The sequence below is a fragment of the Vulpes lagopus genome, chromosome X (genome assembly GCF_018345385.1).
Source record: "Vulpes lagopus strain Blue_001 chromosome X, ASM1834538v1, whole genome shotgun sequence".
In the NCBI taxonomy this organism is placed as follows: Eukaryota; Metazoa; Chordata; class Mammalia; order Carnivora; family Canidae; genus Vulpes; species Vulpes lagopus.
In genome coordinates, this window is record NC_054848.1 from 76434671 (window position 1) to 76453583 (window position 18913).

An 18913-nucleotide genomic window follows, 5' to 3' on the forward strand; every position below is an offset into this window, starting at 1 on the left:
CAGGAGTGGGGTGGTTTTGGTCAAAAGCATTTAAAGGCCTGGATATTAGAGGCAAAAGACAGTATTGAAGACAAATAATAAACAGAATGAGAAAGCTGGGAAGAAGACACTGGGAAAGGAGATACATGGGAGAATAAGCGTTTTTAAAAGTTTCCCAATATACAGGGAGATTGAGAAGACCACACATATGTTCAGGATGGGATGCAAGTGCTTCCAAGGCCCGAGGAGGCCATTCACCTCTGGCTGGCCTTCATACTCTGTGCAAGTAGGAAATGAAAACTAATGCAGGGGCGCCTGGGTGGCTCAGTCTGCCTTTGGCTCGGGTCATGATCCCAGAGGTACTGGGATCAAGCCCCATATCAGGCTCCCTGCTCCGTAGGGAGGCTGCTTCTCCCTCTCTCCCTGTTTGTTCTCTCTCTCTCTCTCTCAAATAGATAAATAAAATCTTAAAAAAAAAAAACCACAATGCAGAGTTGAAAACAGTCTGGCTAAGTAGTGAATGAATTCTCCAGCACAGACCTATCTTCAAACACTAAGAGTGTCTCTTTTTTTTTTCTTTTACTGGCTCCAGGTACTCAAAGTAACTGCCAAAACACCAGCTGATCACTAAGCTAAGGCAACAGACTTTAGTGGTACACATGATAAAAGAATACAGACTTTACAAAAACAATTTAGAAAAGTCACTAAACAAACATCAACCCACAGCAGCCAGCAACAAATCCTGAGGAGAAGGAAGAATATGATTTCCAGAGGTTCCACATTATAATATTCAAAATGTCCAGTTTCAACAGCAAAAAATTATGAAACATGTAAAGAAAGAATGGCTTATTCACAGCAAAAATGAAATTAGTAGAAACTGTCCTTAAAGAAGCCAGACTTACGAGGGAAAGATTTTATTTATTTATTCATGAGAGACAAAGAGAGGCAGAGACAGGCAGAGGGAGAAGCAGGCTCAATGCAGGGAGCCCTACGGGGACTCGATCCCAGGTCTCCAGGTTGAGGCCCTGGGCCGAAGGCGGCGCTAAACCGCTGAGCCCCCCCGGGGCTGCCCGGGGAAGATTTTAAGTCAACTGTCTTTAATATGCTCAAAGAGATAAGGAAACCATGGAAAATGAACTAAAATAAACCAGAGGAATAATGTCTCACCAAATAATGTCTCACTGAAAATGAATAAACAGGAAGAAATAATTAAAAGGAACTAACAGGGGCACCTGAGTGGCTCAGTGGGTAAAGAGTCTGCCTTAGGCTCAGGTCATGATCTCAGAGTCCTAGGATAGAGCCCAGAGTCAGGCTCCTGGCTTGGCAGGGAATCTGCTTCTCCCTCTTCCCTGCTGGTGCTCTCTCTTGTACTCTCTCTCAAACAAATAAATAAAATATTTTTTAAAGAGGAACTAACAAAAATTAGGGAGATGAAAAGCACAGTAGCTGAAATTAAAAAGTCAATAGGAAGTTTCGACATCAGATATGAACTTGCAGAATACACTCTCCAAGACATATTATATTCAAATTGTCAAAGCGAAAGACAAAGAGTATCTTGAAAGCAGCAAAACATATTAGGTCTCATTAAGAACCTGATCCAAACAAACTGTTAAACTATGACAGAATTGAGAATTTGAACACAGAGTGGACATAAAGCACTACTAAAGAATTATATTGTTAGTTGTGAAAATGATATTGTGGTATAAATATATATTATATACATAAATCATAAATATAGGAGAGTTCTTAAAGACATGCACTTTGAAATAATTATGCATAAAATATTAGGACTGGTATTTGCTTCGAAAATAGTCTCTAAGAGTAGGAAATGGGTAAAGATATACATGAAATAATACTGCAATGAGTTAACTATTGGAGCTAGGTGATGAGTACAGCAGCTTTCATTATACTATTTTATTTTTCCTTATGTTTGATATTTTCCATAACAAAAGTTAAAGTTAATGTAAACTATAAACAGAATGCAGTTATAATCCAAAAAGGAACAAAACAAAAAAGTATTAAGAATTAGAAAAAAAATTTCATCTCCTTTCTTGTCCCCCTACCCCACATACATATTTTGGTATAGAAAAAATAGTGAGCATTGGTAGTAAGAGGACCACAGGTTGGGAGTGGGTTGGGTGGGACATCTTGTTCATAGATGTTCTTGTATTAATTTTTTAAAAGATTTTATTTATTCATGAGAGACACAGAGGCAGAGAGAGAAGCAGGCTCCCCATGGGGAATCCTATTCAGGACTCCATCCCAGGATCACGCCCTGAGCCAAAGGCAGAGGCTCAACCACTGAGCCACTCGGGCATCCCATAATTTTTATTTAAATACTGCATTAAAATGCGATTATCTTCACTACTGAGGTTTTCTGTGCCCCCTTACATTTTGCGCGCAGGTCATGGCGGGGGGGGGGGGGGGGATAGGAAGAGGCAAGTCCCCAGAGAAAAACTGGGAATGGCCAACAGGCCCCTGAGAAGATACTGCCCTTCCCCAGCAGGCAGAGAAAGGCCCAGGAATACACAAAGGGAGAGTCACAGAGCCCAGGCTGGTGCTGCTTAAGAAGGACGCGGCAGCAGAGGCGAGCTGTGCTAGCGGACCCGCCGAACGCCACCTCGCGGGCAGCAGCCCACAGGGCATGGGGGCGGTGCCCCGAGCAGTGACGAAGGCCTCACGTGACCCGCCAACGCTGACTCGCGCGCCTCGCTGTAGCGTCAGACCCGGCCTTCGCTCGCTCGCTCGCTCGCCCGCTCGTCGGTACCTGCTGCCGGTGGCCCTGAAGGCGGCGGACCAGGGGCGGCCCCAAAGAGTAGGAGGCGGAGGGGGAGCAGGTAAGGGACCCGGCGGACGGGGAGCGATCCCTGGGCTTGGTGTGGGAGAGCCCACACGGGCCGCGGAGCCCACCGGGGTGCCGCAGCCCCGGGGCGAAGCGGCGGAGGGACCGCAGCCTCCCGCCCCACCGCGGCCCGCGTTTGGCTGCAGAAAATGGTAGGCGGAGCGCCGGGCTGTGGTGAGGCGCTGACCCTTCGGCATCACCTGCCTCTCGCCCTGCCCCGCGCCGCGCCCGTCCTTCTTGGTGTAGAAAATGGTGGTCAGCGCGGGGGATAGGGCGGCTGGGGGTGGGGGGGCACGGCCGTGGGGGGCCCGTGAGGGGCTGGGTAGCGTCGGGTCCGCGCGAAGCGTTCGGCCGCCGCAGTCCCCCTGCTGCCACCCCCGCCCTCTGCAGGTGTGCTGGTCCAAGTGTTGCGGCGGCGCACTCGCGGCGAGAATCCGGAGGAGGAGGAGGAGACTGCAAGGATAGGCCCAGGTCGGTGTGGGGGACAGTAGAGGGGGCGTGCGGGGAACGTGTGGTGTGGAAAGCCCTGAGGCCCCAAATTCCCTACCCCTCCCCCCGCCCCAGCGCGTCCTCCATCTTGGTGCCTGCAGAGGCCTGGGAAGGGATCGGCAGGGAAAATGGTGGGCTTTGGTGGGGGGGCGGGGAGGGGAGCGACGGGGGCGGGAGGGGGGCTCGGACCGGGGGACCCCTGGAGGGTGTAGGGAGCCTCTCAGGTGGGAAAATGAAATTTTAAAAAACTGAAGAGATCCAGGGCTTTGAATCTTGGAATGTGCATAGTAGGGCCTCTGTCCTCGGTGCTGATCAATCCACTAAGAAAATCCTTGCTCTTTTGTCTTTTAGGAGCAATGGCGTCCAAAGAGAAACAAGTGGTGAAAAGTGTCAACATGGAAAGTGCCCAGCAGGAAAACGAAGAACAGAGCTCTGTGCAGAATGAAGAGGAATCATGCAATTCGAAAGGGAGTGAAGGCCAAAAGAATGGAAGAAATGTTAAGCTGGGGCGAATGAGACGACTTGTCCCTAATTTTCGATGGGCCATACCTAACAAGAATATTGATCACAATGAAATGGGAGATGATGTCGAAAAGTTCGTAGGGCAAATGATGGAGATCAGGAGAAAGACTAAAGAGCAGCAAATGAGGCATCATAAGCGCTTCCAAACTCCTGAACCTGATAATCATTATGACTTTTGCCTTATACCGTGAATCTTAAGGTTTTCCCTGAGGTTAATAATGTGGCCTCTGCTCCACAAGCTTGTAGTTTTGTGATTTACTTTTTCTGTAAACATTTGGTGTTTCCAGTTACCAGTTTGTAATTAAATATTGTTTTGTCTCTGTAAAACTTTCTGTCCAGCAGGGCAATTTCACCCAGTTTTAGAAAAAACTATTCTTTTCATAATTGAAATTAATAAAGCAGTTGAAACAGCAATCTTCTAGTTTCACCCTAGTCTTTATTTTATAATACTACTTTTTCTCTCCTACCTACCTAAACGCAAAATCTCTAGTCTTTGACTGTTTTTGTTGTTGTTGTTGTTTCCATCCAATGAGCAAGGAAGGATCATACTCCTAACTCAATATCTGATGTCATTTTAACAATGTATGTGCTCTACTGTTTTTCAAGGAGTATGAGTCTTCCACCTGCATAAAAACACCTTGGGAAAGGGAGATTTGAGAATATAGAATATCTGGCTTCTGTCCTCCAGATACACAGATGGGCACTACAGAATCTCCATTTTTTAGCAAGCTTTCCAGGTAAATCTAGTGTTCACCTCTAATTTGAGGACACTGTGGTATGTATGTATGTATGCATCTATGTACATAGGTGTATGTTGTCATGTTAAGTGTGAGCAATAAAGTAAAATTAAGAATGCTTACCTGGGGATCCCTGGGTGGCGCAGCGGTTTGGCACCTGCCTTTGGCCCAGGGCGCGATCCTGGAGACCCGGGATCGAATCCCACGTCGGGCTCCCGGTGCATGGAGCCTGCTTCTCCCTCTGCCTGTATCTCTGCCTCTCTCTCTCTCTGTGTGACTATCATAAATAAATTTAAAAAAATTTAAAAAAAAAAGAATGCTTACCTGAATTCAATGGACAAAAACATTAAAAAGGAAAAGTACAAGACCTTAAAATAGACATTAAAGAGGGGTGAAGGTAGTGGTAGATTAAGGTACTGAAGTTAAGAGATGCTAAGTACCAAGCTACCCCCTACTATATATCTGGCCTGGGCTATTTTCTAGAAGACCTTGTCATCTGGGGATAAGAGCATATTTGATCTACAAGTGATAAGCTGAGGAAGGTCGAGACTCAGTAACATTGAGGCTGTTTTTAATTTTTTTTAGTATATTTCCAATACAGAAACTTGTTTTTAGGAAAGCGGAGAGAAAGCTTAAAGACTTGGCAATCCAAAAAAAAAAAAGACTTGGCAATCCAGTATTTTTCAAAGTGACAATTGCCACCCATTATGGCTCTTAAAATTAGTTTTGTGGGTCACAACAAGCAATCTTCAACACCAACAAAAAAACCAGTCCATTGCCCATGAGTAGTAGTAAGGATTATTTTGAGGGGTGCCTGGGTGAATTAGTAGGTTGATCATCTGACTTGGTTTTGGCTCAGGTCATGATCTCATGGGTTCTGAAATCAGGCTCCATGCTCAGTGGGGAGTCTGAGATTCTCTCCTGCCCCTCTAAACTAAATCTCTTTTTTAAAATATTTTATTTATTTATTTGAGAGAGATAGGGAGAAGCAGACTCCACTGAGCAGGGAGCCAGATGTGGGACTGCATCCCAGAATTCTAGGATCATGACCTGAGATACTTAACCAACTGAGCCACCCAGGTACCTGTAAATTAATCTTTTAAAAAAGTTATTTTAAGAAACATTTTTTACATGTAGGAAATATTATAGCCTTATAAAATGTATTTCTAAATGTAGGTTGCAAGGTAAAAGGAACTGGTACAGCTGCTCTGGAAAACAATATGAAAGTCCCTCAGAAAGTTAAAAACAAAGCTATCCTACAACCCAGCAACTGCACTACTAGGTATTTATTGAAAGATATAGTGATTCAAATGGGCACATGCACCCCAATGTTTATAGCAGCAATGTCCACAATTGACCAAAATATGGAAGGAGCCTAGATATCCATTGACAGATGAGTGGATAAAGATGTAGATACCATATCTCTGTATGTGTATATGTATTAACTTTATGTATATTATAATATACATAAACTCCAGCACCTTTCTCTGCCACTAAACACACACGTGCTGGAATATTACTCAGCCATCAAAAAGAATGAAATGTTGCTATTTGCAATGATGTGGATAGAACCAAAGGGTACTATGCTAAGTGAAATAAGTCCTTCAGAGAAAGATAAATACCATATGATCTCATTTGTAGAATTTAAGAAACAAAACATGAACACGGGAAGGGAAGGAAAAATAAAATAAGACAAAAATAGGAAGGCAAACCGTAAGACTTAACTCTAGGGAATAGACTGAGGGTTTATTGGAGGAAGGGGAGGTGGGGGGATAACTGGCAGATGCGCATTTAGAAGGGAAATTGAACCACTGGGTGTTCTATGCAGCTGATGAATCACTGAATTCTCCCTCAAACTAATAATACAGTATATGTTAATTAAATTGAAATTAAAATTTTTGTCTTAAATCACTAATTCAAACTTCATTTCACAGTGAAGAAACTAGGTAGGGAAACGGTTTTCCCAAGTTCACACAACCAGTAAGTGGTAGAGCTGAGACCACAGTCCCCAGTTCAGGATGCTTATATCCTTCCCACAGTACCTCCACGAGGCATGATTTGGAAATATATGTGTGCTGATTGCCAGTGTGTGCATTAACAAACGTACAACTTAAAATCACTGTTTATTTGTTCACACTTAAGTCATCAGATTCCGTGCATGTTTAATTGGCAAACACTTAATGAGAGCTCTGTGCCCCTTACAACCTTTTGGAGCTGGAATGATCTTTCAGCTTCTGTCTAGAAGAAGGGGATGATGGAGATTCTGATCTGGAAATGCAAGGTGGTGAACTTAGGCAATTCATAAAGGCTAGCTGATTGATGTTCATGAGTGGCCTTTTGGTCCTTCTGAAAATCAATACTATACCTTTCCATACACCAGTCCCAGATTTCCCAAGGTAGCCTCAATTTTAAAAAATCTGTGGGTGGAAAGTGAGATTAGAACTTAATGGGTGGAAGGAGAACTGAAGGAAGCCTCCCACCAGGGTTCTTTGGGGGTGGTGGGAGATGAGGACAGACTTTCCAAAAGAAGTAAAGGTCAATGTTGGGGTTCAGAATGAGATTTTTTGAAAGAACTGAAATAAAGCCCCCTTCTTTGGTGTTTCTGAGGGAGATGAAGTCAGAACTTTCTAAAAGTGGTAAAGGTCAGGGAACAAGGTTACAATATGATTGGTTGAAGGAGAACCAAATTAAGACACCTCTCCTGGAAGTTTCTCTGATGGTCAGGTATAAGTACAGAACTTTCTAGAAATGTAAAATTCAGGGACCATGATCAGAACATGACTGAAGACAAGCAAGCACCCTTTTCTGAGTGTTTCAGCAAAGGTGGAGGAATGAGAACAGAATTTTGGAAAAAGTAATAGCCAGGGGAAAAAGTAAAAGTCACCAAGTCAGAAGGTGATTGAAGGAGAACTGAGTTACTTTAGTGAATCCACACATCCCATGGGAGGGTCAATCTTGGTGGGTAATATATTCTAACTCTTTAAGGTGACAATAGAGATAGATGTATTATATGGAAGTGTCCCTAAAGAGGTTGGCAAGAAAATAAATATGAAAACAAAACCAAAAAATGATTCAGCCAGGAACAACAAACTAATGCATTCATCCCTATCACTCATTTATGTGTTCATGTTTGTAACTATTTAGTTTCTTGAGGAATATGTGTATGATTTTATAGATTTTGAGGCAAGGTTTTGGATAGAAGCCCAGTAATTAAAAACACAAAGAGATCTCTGAGAAGAGTCTTCCAAAAGCATATGTTGTCATCTTCAATTAACAGAAAATGGAGATCTCATTGAGGGATACTTTAAAGAGGCCACCAAGGAAAAAATTGAACTTATAATGAAAAAAGTAAAAATAAACGAAGTATCAGGAGAAGAAAACACCAATACAAGTTATCACTTCCAGTACTTTCAGTCTGTGTCTACGTGTGAGTAATTATTTAGCTTTATAAAGGTACAAAGTTTAAAAAGACCTAAACTATGCAATTTGATCTGTGTTATGTATATTGAAGCCTATGAAATCATGACCACAATGAAAATAGCAAACGTTTCCATTATTTCTGAAAGTCTCTTTCTTCCCATTTGTAATCTATCCCTCCTTCCACCCGCATCCTCAAGCAACCTCTGGTCTGCTTTCTGTCCCTATATTTTGTTTTTTGCAATACTTTTTATATCACAGAGCATATACTCTTATTTTTATCTGGCTTCATTCATTCAACATAATGATTTTGCATGTAATAATAGCATATTCCTTTCTACTGCTAAGTGGTATTCCATGATATGGTGAATGTTTATCCATTCATCTCTTGATGGATACTTAGGTACTTTCCAATTTTGGGCTATTACAAATAAATAAATTTATTTACAAGTAAACAAATTGTACTTTGTAATATTTGTGCATTGACAAGTATTCATCAGTCAATGCACACTTGGGCTCTTTCCATAGTTTGCCTGTTGTAAATAATGCTGCTATAAACATTGGGATGAATATATTCCCTTGAATAATGTTTTTGTATTCTTTGGATAAATACCTCTTGATGCAATTGCTGGATCATAGGGTAGTTCTACTGTTAACTTTTTGAGGAAACTCCATACTGTTTTCCACAGTGGCTGCACCAGTTTGCATTCCCACCAAAAAGTTAGAGTATTCCCTTTCTCTGCATCCTCACCAACACCTGTTTTTTTTCTGTGTTGTTGATTTTAGCCATTCTGACAGGTGTGAGAGGCTATTTCATTGTAGTTTTCATTTGTATTTCCCTGATGATGAATGATGTTGAGCATCTTTTCATGTGTCTGTTAGAAATTTAAACCACTCTAAAAAGGTGTGTATTACATTGTAGCTTTAATTTTTATTTCTCTAGTGACTAATCATGTTCAGCATCTTTTCACGTACTTATTATTCATATATCTTCTTTTGCGAAATAATTTGTTCAAATATTTTGCTAATATTTTTTAAGATTTTTATTTATTTGAGAGAGAGAGAGAGCATGAGCATTAGTAGTGGAGGGGCAGAGGGAGATGGAGAAGCAGGCTTTCTGCTGGGCAGGGAGCCCAAATCTGGGCTTAATCCCAGGACCCTGGGATTACAACCCGAGCTGAAGGCAGACCCTTAACCAACTGAGCCACCCAGGTGACCCAATATTTTGCTAATTTTAAAAAATTTGGTTGTTTGTCCTCTTACTACTGAGTTGCAAGATTTATTTATAAATTCTATATTCAATTTATTTGATATATATGTTATACACTTTTCTGTCTTGGTTTGCCTTTTCATTTACTTAATGATTTCTTTCAAGACCAAACGTTGTAAATTTGCATGAAGTACATTTAATCCTCTTTTCCTTTTTATAATTGTGTCCTATTTAAATAATGTGTTGCCTACTCCAAGGTTATGAAAACTTTATCCCATATTTTACTCTAATAGTTTTATAGTTTTAGGCTTTTAATTTTGTTTTATGAACGATCTCATATTTATTTTTGTTTAAGGTATGAAGTAAACTCTCGTGTTCATTTTATTCCATATTGATATTGGACTAATACAGCACCATTTGTTGAGAAGACTTTCCTTTCTCCATCCTATAGCCTTTGTACCTTTGTCAAAAATTAAGTACTCAGACATATGTAGGTATATTTTTATACTTTCTATTTTGTTTTATTGATCTATATATGTATTTTTTTCACCAATATTAAACTGTCTTGATTGCTGTAGCTTAATAGTAAGTCGTGAAACAAGGTAGGGAAACTCCTGCTACTTTGGTCTTCTCTATTAAAATTGCTTTGGATATTCTAGGTCCCTTGGATTTTCATAAAATTTTAGAATCAGCTAATTATCTTTTTAAGCCAGCAAGAATTCTTATTGGGATTGGTTTTAATCTGTACATCAGTTTGGTGAGAATAGCTATATAGTTTCAATATGTGAACATTGTATGACTTCTATTATTCAAATCTTATTAAATTCTCCAACAGTGTTTTGTAGTTGTCATCATAGGGGTCTTGTACATATTTTGTTACATTTATTCCTAGGTATTTTTATCTTTTTTGTTGCTGCTATAAATGGAATTTTTACATTTAATTTCCCAATTGTTTGCTGCTGCTACTACATAAGAATAAAATTGATTTTTCTATATTAACCTTGTATCTTATGACATTGCTAAATTCATTTATTATTTCTAGTAGCTGATTCTAGATTCCCTGCAGGCAGCTTTCTACATAAGCATTTATACCATCTGCAAATAGGGACAGTGTTTCTTGAAAGGAAAAACACAAAAACAGGGGTCTTGTCACAGCATTCAAGGACAAGGCCCCTCGCTGGGTCTCCATAAACTGAAAGAAGCTGAAAACTCCGTGAGTCTTTCACATAAAGTGTCTTCTCCTTTTTTCTCAGTTTTGTAAGTTTCCCACACTTACCATAATTAGTCAAGTATAGCTTCATGTAAATGACCTATTCAGGTCCTTTCTGGTAAGGATATCTGAGAAGGATGCCAGGGCCCAGGAATTGCATTTGGAAAGCAGCAGGACATGTGTAGAGAACAATGTAAAATGTAGGTGGCTTCTGACCATTAGGCCAAACATTTCCAAGTGAATGGCAGAATCTGGTCCAGTGGTAAACCAGTCAGGAGGACCAATTTCTGCATAAAGGTTAGACAAGAGCAGAACCACTGGGGATGTGTTCCTAGGTACTTTGTACCCACTAGCAAGGCTATTATCAAAAAACCAAAAAAACAATAACAAGTGTTGCTGAGGATGTGGAGAATTGTAACCTTCATACATTGCTGGTGGGAATATATAACCATGCAGTCGCCATGGAAAACAGTTTGGCAATTCTTCCAAAGAGATAGATAGAGATACCATGTGACCTAGCAATTTCCTTGGATGTATATACTCAAGATAATTGAAAATCTATGTTCACAAAACTTTTACACAAATGCTCATAATAGTGAAAAAGTGCCAACAACCCAAATGTCCATTAACTGAGAAACCAATAAACAAAAATGTGGTATATTCATATAGTAGAATATTATTCAGTACACATAAAATAGGATGAAGTCCTGATAAAGGCTACAATGTGGATAAACCTCAAAAACATTATGCTAAATGAAAGCCAAACACAAAAGGCCACATATTGTATGATTCCTTTTATATGAAATATTCAAAATAGACAAATCTGTTGAGACAAAAGTAGAATAATGGTAGTAGCTGGGAGAGGGTGAAAATGAGGAGTGACTACTAAAGGGTATAGTTTCTTTCTGGGGTATGAAAAAGGCGAACAGCAATAGCCAGAATGGACAATTTACTATAAATCAATAAAATAGTTTAGTCATCTCCAAATAATAGAAAAATATATAAACAGTAGCATGGACATATTTAGATATAAAAAGTCTTTTAATATATGATAAAGTTGGTAGGTCAAATCTGAAAAGAAGAGCCATGTCATTCAATATATTTTCTCATTTCTTTATGTTATGCTAACTTGGTAACCAGCAAATTAATGTGGCTTCTAGAACTAGACCCAAAGGGGAAGCATGTTATTTTCAACATCCTCTCCATTAAGAGGTGTTGCTGAATGAATTTACACCTATGTATGACATGACAAAAGTTTGTAACAACCAGTCTTGCCATCTAAGAATAAGGAATACAAGCTAGAATCCCAAGTCCTCTATTTACAAGGTTTATGATCTTGGAAAACTTCTGAGTCTTAGCTTTCTCATCTATCGATTAAGATCAATGATATTCAATTGTGGTTGCAAGATATTTGGAGAAGAATATTCATAGTATCTACTTGTGATATTATTGCAAGGTCCTGACTCAGGAGGTCTACGAATAGTATTTCAACTGATTCAGGTCTTGTAATTAAGAGGGAATCCAGACTTTCTAGTGGCTCATACCAACCCTATGTTTGCCATACCTAGGGTTTTAGGGTAACCCAAATCAAGTAAGAAATTAGTGGGATACATATCCATGCTCTCCTAGTAATACTTATATGTCAAGATAGGCTAAGTACATTTTTTAGATAAGTAGCTGGAGTTTATTGTTCTTTCCTTCTCAGTTTTTTTAAATTCCAGTATAACTAATGTACAATGTTTTTATTAGTTTCATGTGTAGAATATAGTGATTCAATAATCTATACATTACTCAGTGCTCCTCACATAGGCTAAGTACTTTTAAAAGCATTTCCCAAATCTCAGAGGCTTAGCAAACTGAAAATTTCTCAGTCAGATAGCATTGCAATACAGACGGAAGGGAGTGGAATCTGTTCCATGCAGTCATTCAGGGAGCAAGGTGGCAGGAACTTGGCAGGAATCTCCACCATCTTCAACATGTGACTTCCAATATTGCCTTAGGTGCTTACATCCAGCTGGAAGATATAAGGAGAGAGAGGGCTCATGGGAGATTATGATGGAGTTTTCTGCTCACATTCTAATGGTCACAAATCAGTCAACTGCATAGCTGTCTGAGAAAGGCACTCCATAAGTATGAACCTAGGATGAAATGCAACAGGATTTAACACATATATTGTCTCTGTCATAGTTTCACAGGATCAATTAGCTACTAACAAAAATTCCTAATTCAAACTATTCTGTCTACCATAACATTCTTGATACATGTAAAGTTAACTAAGCTTTCCTTGTCTTTGGTGGTTAATTGCAGCTTCTTAGTTTATCCTACCCTGAGATCCTTGCATAACTACTGAAAACAAGAGGCTATGCCAACTTTAAGAATCACTCCCAGCATCCTCCTCATCCTAATGAGAATATCTATTATAAGATTTTCAAAATATGCTTGCCTAATTACTGCTCAATTTCTGTTAAAGATAACATCTTCTAGCCCTCTCTTTAGACATAGTTAGGGAGTAGATGAGCACGTAATACATGATAAGCACACTCCAACATTCCCTTTCCCATAACTCTTTAGATTAGTTACATTGCTCATACTGAGCAATTTCTTTCTTAAAAAATGATTTTATTTATTTATTAGAGAGAGAGCCTGAGTACGGGAGCAGACTCCCCACTGAGCAAGGGGCTCAATCCCAGGATCCTGAGATCATGACCTGAGCCAAAGGCAGACACTTAACCAACTGAGCCACCCAGGCACCCTGTTAGCAATTTCTGATATACCAACATTTTTGGTGTGATATATCAGGAGGCCATAGTTCAGTCAACCAACTGAGCAAACAATTAGAATCTAGCTGAATGAGATAGCACATTGAATTTAAAATCTCTGCTATGTCACACATATTGATGAATTCAGCTGAATTTATTACTAATTATTTGGCATATACTACATACCTGGTGCTGTTTGAAGTGTCAGGGAATCACAACACTAAATAAAACAGCAAAAAAATGTCTTCATGGAACTTGAATTCTTGTTGGTAAAACAAGAAAAGGCTCAGGAGGAAGTATCTGAAGGAAGTAAGGGAGTGATCTAGGCAGATATTTGAGGGTAAAGTTTTCCAAGGAAATAGCAAATGCAAGTTGCCTGTAAGATGAAAGATGCCTGAAAAAAGTAGCCAAAATTAGGTCCTTTTCCATTTTATCTAATATTCTTAGAATCTATTCTCACACATATTCTTAAAATTGTTGCCAATGTAGCAAATACATTGAACAAGTAGGATTTGTAGAATACTATAATAAAACATTTTTTCTACCTGCTACCCATGCAAACCTGCCCTTGGCACTAGTTCTCCTGTCCCTTAAGTAAAATCTAGCATATGTCCCATGACTTTCCTGCTTGCCCTATATGTAAAAAAAATCTTCCTGTCAGTTCAAGTCACAAAACAGTTTCCATTCGAGGCACCTGGCTGGCTCAGTTGGAGTAAGCAGTTCTAAATCTTGGGAACATGAGTTTGAGCCCCACGTTCAGTGTAGAGATTGCTTAAATAAATAAACTTTAGGTAGACAGCCTCTCCTTTGCTCTCCTGCCCACCACTCCCTTGCAGTGTATTCAATAAACTTCCATCTCCTTTAAAATAAACAAACAAATGAAAGGGAGAAGAAATGTGTGGGAAATATCAGGAAGGGAGACAGAACATAAAGACTCCTAACTCTGGGAAATGAACTAGGGGTGGTGGAAGGGGAGGAGGGCGGGGGTGAATGGGTGACGGGCACTGAGGGGGACACTTGACGGGATGAGCACTGGATGTTATTCTGTATGTTGGTAAATTGAACACCAATAAAAATTATTTTAAAAAAATGGGTGACGGGCACTGAGGGGGACACTTGACGGGATGAGCACTGGGTGTTATTCTGTATGTTGGTAAATTGAACACCAATAAAAATTATTTAAAAAAAAAAGAAAGAAAAGCAAACAACAGTTTCCATTTGATGAAGGCAGAGAGAAAATAAGATTAAAGTCCTATATAACTGGAACTGTTATGGTCATCTAGTACCCGCACATTCTAGGCTGTGAAGGTATTTAAAGTTAACTCCTTCCCTTGTATGATTCCTTTATGGTTTCTATAGGGAGTTCCCCATTGTTGAGAATCTCTTACCTGCACTTCTCTTGAACTGGGCAAATACATATCCCTGAGCTAGTCACTTTAGACCACTTCATTAGCCTATACTTCCAGCAGTATATCCAGGTTGTTTCTGCTAAGGTTTCCTTGATCCTCCAGAAGACTATCATGACCTAGATCAATGACCTCCCCAAACTAGCTCTGTCTCCTGTATGGCTCATGTTATGTCTATGGGAACCACTTACACATTATTTGTGCAACGTAACTCCCAAATTCAAGGAGTCCAGTCTCCCCAAATGTTCTTCAGTCTTATGTCAAAGTAGCTAACTGGTCTTACCTTTTAGGTTTCTCAGGGATGAGCTAGATACCTTGAGTGTTAACAAGTTCCAGGGGCTCTAAATACACCTATTGAGGCTTTTTGCCTTTGGCATGAAAACACCTACTCCTTCTCTATAATGGAAGCACTCATGAAATGCAACGGTTCTCACTAGAAGTTGTCTTCTAATCACCAACAATCTTTTTAACCTCTCAAATGCCTTTTGTAGGCAGAAAATGTGCAGTTATCTAAGGGTTACCAACTCAGTACTCATCCAAGTCCTTTTGTATGACCTGTTTTCATCACCTTGTTTTACACTTCGGAATTTGTCAGTAATTGAAACCTATTGTCTTGAGATCTCAACCAAAAATGAGACTGAAATAGGTAATTTTTATTTCCTATTTCCCATAATTATATATATATATATATATATATAACTATATATAACTATATATATATATATATGTCCAATTCAACTGGTGTATGAACTATCTATTTGATTTTTATAACTGCAGTGTCCTTCCTCCCTCTCCACCTGGCATGCTGGGATTTGATTCTAGTTATAGATTTAGAGAAAATTACTGTATCTGCAGCACAATAGGGGAGAGAATGAAAACAATTGGTATCCCATGCAAAGTACCTTCAGGCAGGTTGTTACAGGTTTTCAAATAAGGCAAGAACATTCTCACCCATAAAGGGAAAGAGAAACTAATTTGACTGGTAAGGAGGACATAGTAGAGGATGAAAGTGGAGTCACTGGGAGTTGGAGTTACATTTTTCCCCTTCCTTCTTTTGGACTCCTCTTCCTTGTAAATCCTTGTACTGCTCATTCCTTGAGGCCCAGCTCTGACCACATAGCATCTGAGACCATGTGAGCTGGAAGTGAGCTCTCCCATCTCTGTTACTGATGGTCACTGAGTACATGGGGCCTCGATCACTCATATGTTCCTTAATAATGATGGTTTGTCCCTTTCTTCTTTCTAGTGTGTATGTGGAAGAGAAAGGCTACTTTCTCAGGAATTTAGGTGCTAGGGTAGCAGGCAGATGCTCACCCTTATTCTGCCACAGTGACTTCTGTTAATGTTTATTTTTTTTAAGATTTTATTTATTTGTGAGAGAGTGACAGAGACATAGGCAGAGAGAGAAGCAGGCTCCATGCAGGGAGCCCAATGTGGGACTCGATCCTGGGACTTCAGGATCACACCCACGGCCAAATGCAGATGCTCAACCACTGAGCTACACAGGTGTCCCTTCTATTAATGTTTAAAAGGTGCATCTCCAGAAATCTTGGAAGCTTAGAAGAAACTATGTTTATTGGCTTACAAATATACCTTTCTGCCAAGACAAAGTTGGGAGCAGAAGGTTTTTTTTTTAAAGATTTTATGTATTTATTTGAGAGAGAAAGAGAAACAATGCACAAGAAGGGGGAGGGGCAGAGGGAGAGGGAGAAGCAGACTTCTACCTGAGCAGGAACCTGACATGGAGCTCATTGTCAGGACCCTGGATCATGACCTGAGCTGAAGGTAGATGCTTCACTGACTGAGCCACCCAGGTACCCCAGGAACAGAAATTTTATTGAGTCCTGCTTATTCTGCTTCCATACAGTCAGAGATAACCTTAACCTCATTGTAATGGAGATATTTACAGAGGACATCCTCACTTGCTTATGAAGATGGTGATCAGTTTGTGATCAGGTGCTGTTTCCTGAGCAGCTTCACAACGCAAAGTTCTATTTACATTTGAATTTAACTTCAACATAAAATGTTTTATATTTTTTAGCCTGGTAATATATTCACACAATTCAGTCAAAAGAAGAATTAAAAGAGTGGTTCAATGTTTGTGAAACAATCAACATGATACATCACATCAATAAGACAAAGTGAACATCATAGTGAATGGGGAAAAACTGAGAGCTTTTCCCTTAAGGTCCGGAATAAGACAAAGATGTCCACTCTTGCCACTTTTATTAAACATAGTACTGGAAGTCCTAACTACAGCAATTAGACAGTAAAAAGAAATAAAAGGCATCCAGATTGCTTAGGAAGAAGTAAAACTTTCACTAGTTGAAGATGACATGATACTCCATGTAGAAAACCCAAAAGACCTCACCAAAAAATTATTAGAACTGATAAATGAATTCAGAAAAGTTTAAGCATGCAAAATCAATGTACAGAAATGTGTTGCATTCCTATACACTAATAATAAAAAAGTGGAAAGTAAAATTAAGAAAACAATCCCATTTATAATTGCACCAAAACCAATAAAATGTCTAGGAATAAACTTAACCAAAGAGGTGAAAGTGTTCTACTCTGAAAACTATAAAATGCTGATGAAAGAAATTCAAGACAACACAGAAAAATGGAAAGACATTCCACAGTCATGAATTGGAAGAACAAATATTGTTAAAATGTCCATACTACCCAAATAAATCTACACATTTAATTCAATCCTTATCAAAAATACCAACAGTATTTTTCACAGAACCAGAACAAACAATCCAAAAATTTGTATGGAGCCACAAAAGACCCCAAATAGCAAAGGCAACGTTGAAAAAGAAAAGCAAAGCTGGAGGCATCACAATTTTAGACTTCAAGGTGTATTACAAAACTCTAGTAATCAAAACAGTATGGTACCGGCACAAAAACACACGTAAGTCAATGGAACAGAATAGAAAACCTAGAAATAAATTCACAACTATATAGCCAACTAGTTTTTGAAAAACAGGAAAGAATATCCAATGAAAAAAGTCTCCTCAACAAATGGCGTTGGGAAAACTGCACAGCAACATGGAAAAGAATAATACTTTCTTACACTATACACAAAAAAAAAACTCAAAATGGATTGGATTCAATGTGAGACCAGAAACTATAAAAATCCTTGAAGAGAGTACAGACAGTAATTTCTCTGACATCAGCTTAGCAACATTTTTCTTGATAGGTCTCCTAGGGTAAGAGAAATAAAAGCAAAAATAAACTATTGGGATTACATAAAAATAAAAAGTTTCTGCACAGTGTAGGAAAAAATCAACAAACTGAAAGACAACCTACTGAATGGATGAAGATATTTGAAATGACATATCCAATAAAGAGTTAGTATCTTAAATCTATAAAGAACTTATACAACTCAGCATTCAGAAACTAAATAATCCTATTGAAAAATGGGCAGAAAACATTAATAGAAAAAAGACATCCAGATGGCCAACAGACACATGAAAAAATGCTCAACATCACTCATCATAAGGGAAATACAAATCAAAACTATGATGAGCTATCCTATCAGAATGGCAAAAATCAACTACGATGAGCTATCCTATCAGAATGGCAAAAATCAACAGCACAAGAAACAACAGGTGTTGGTGAGGATTTGGAGAAAAAAAAACTATCTTGCATTGCTGCTGGCAATGCATACTGGTGCAGTCACTGTGGAAAACAGTATGGAGGTTCCTCATAAAGTTAAAAAGAGAACTACCCTGTGATCCAGTAATCACACTACTGGGTATCTACCCAAAAAATACAAAAGCACTAACTCAAAGGGATATGTGCACCCCTATGTCTACAGCAGTATCATTTATAATAGCCAGATTATGGAAGCAGCACACGTGTGCATCAACTGATGAATGACTAAAGAAGAAATGGCATATATTGAATATTTTTCAGCTATAAAAAATGTTGACATTTGCAATGACATGGATGGAGCTAGAGAGTATAATGCTAAGTGAAATAAATCAGTCAGAGAAAGACAAATACCATATAATCTCACTCATATGTGGAATTTAAGAAACAAAACAAACAATCAAAGTGAAAGTGAGAGGGATTCCTGGGTGGCTCAGTGGTTGAGCATGTGCATTTGGTTCAGGGTGTGATCCTGGAGTACTGGGATCGAGTCCCACATTAGGTTTTCTGCATGGAGCCTGCTTCTCACTCTACCTTTGTCTCTGCCTCTCTCTCTGTGTGTCTCTCATGAATAAATAAATAAAATTATCTTAAAAATTTTAAAAAAACAAAGGGAAAGTGAGAGAGAAGCAAACCAAGAAACAGACTCTTAACTAAAGAGAACAAACTGATGGTTACCAGAGGGAAG

General features: G+C 39.2%; 1 protein-coding gene across 1 annotated transcript; it reads left to right on the plus strand.

The window, feature by feature from the left end:
• Nucleotides 1-2608: 2608 nt before the first annotated feature.
• On the plus strand, nucleotides 2609-4246 carry BEX4 (brain expressed X-linked 4). Its single transcript, XM_041741203.1, has 3 exons — nucleotides 2609-2816; nucleotides 3212-3292; nucleotides 3662-4246. Exons 1-3 carry the CDS (start codon nucleotides 2624-2626, stop codon nucleotides 4021-4023), a joined length of 636 nt encoding a protein of 211 aa, XP_041597137.1. The 5' UTR covers nucleotides 2609-2623; the 3' UTR covers nucleotides 4024-4246.
• The last annotated feature ends 14667 nt before the right edge of the window (nucleotides 4247-18913 follow it).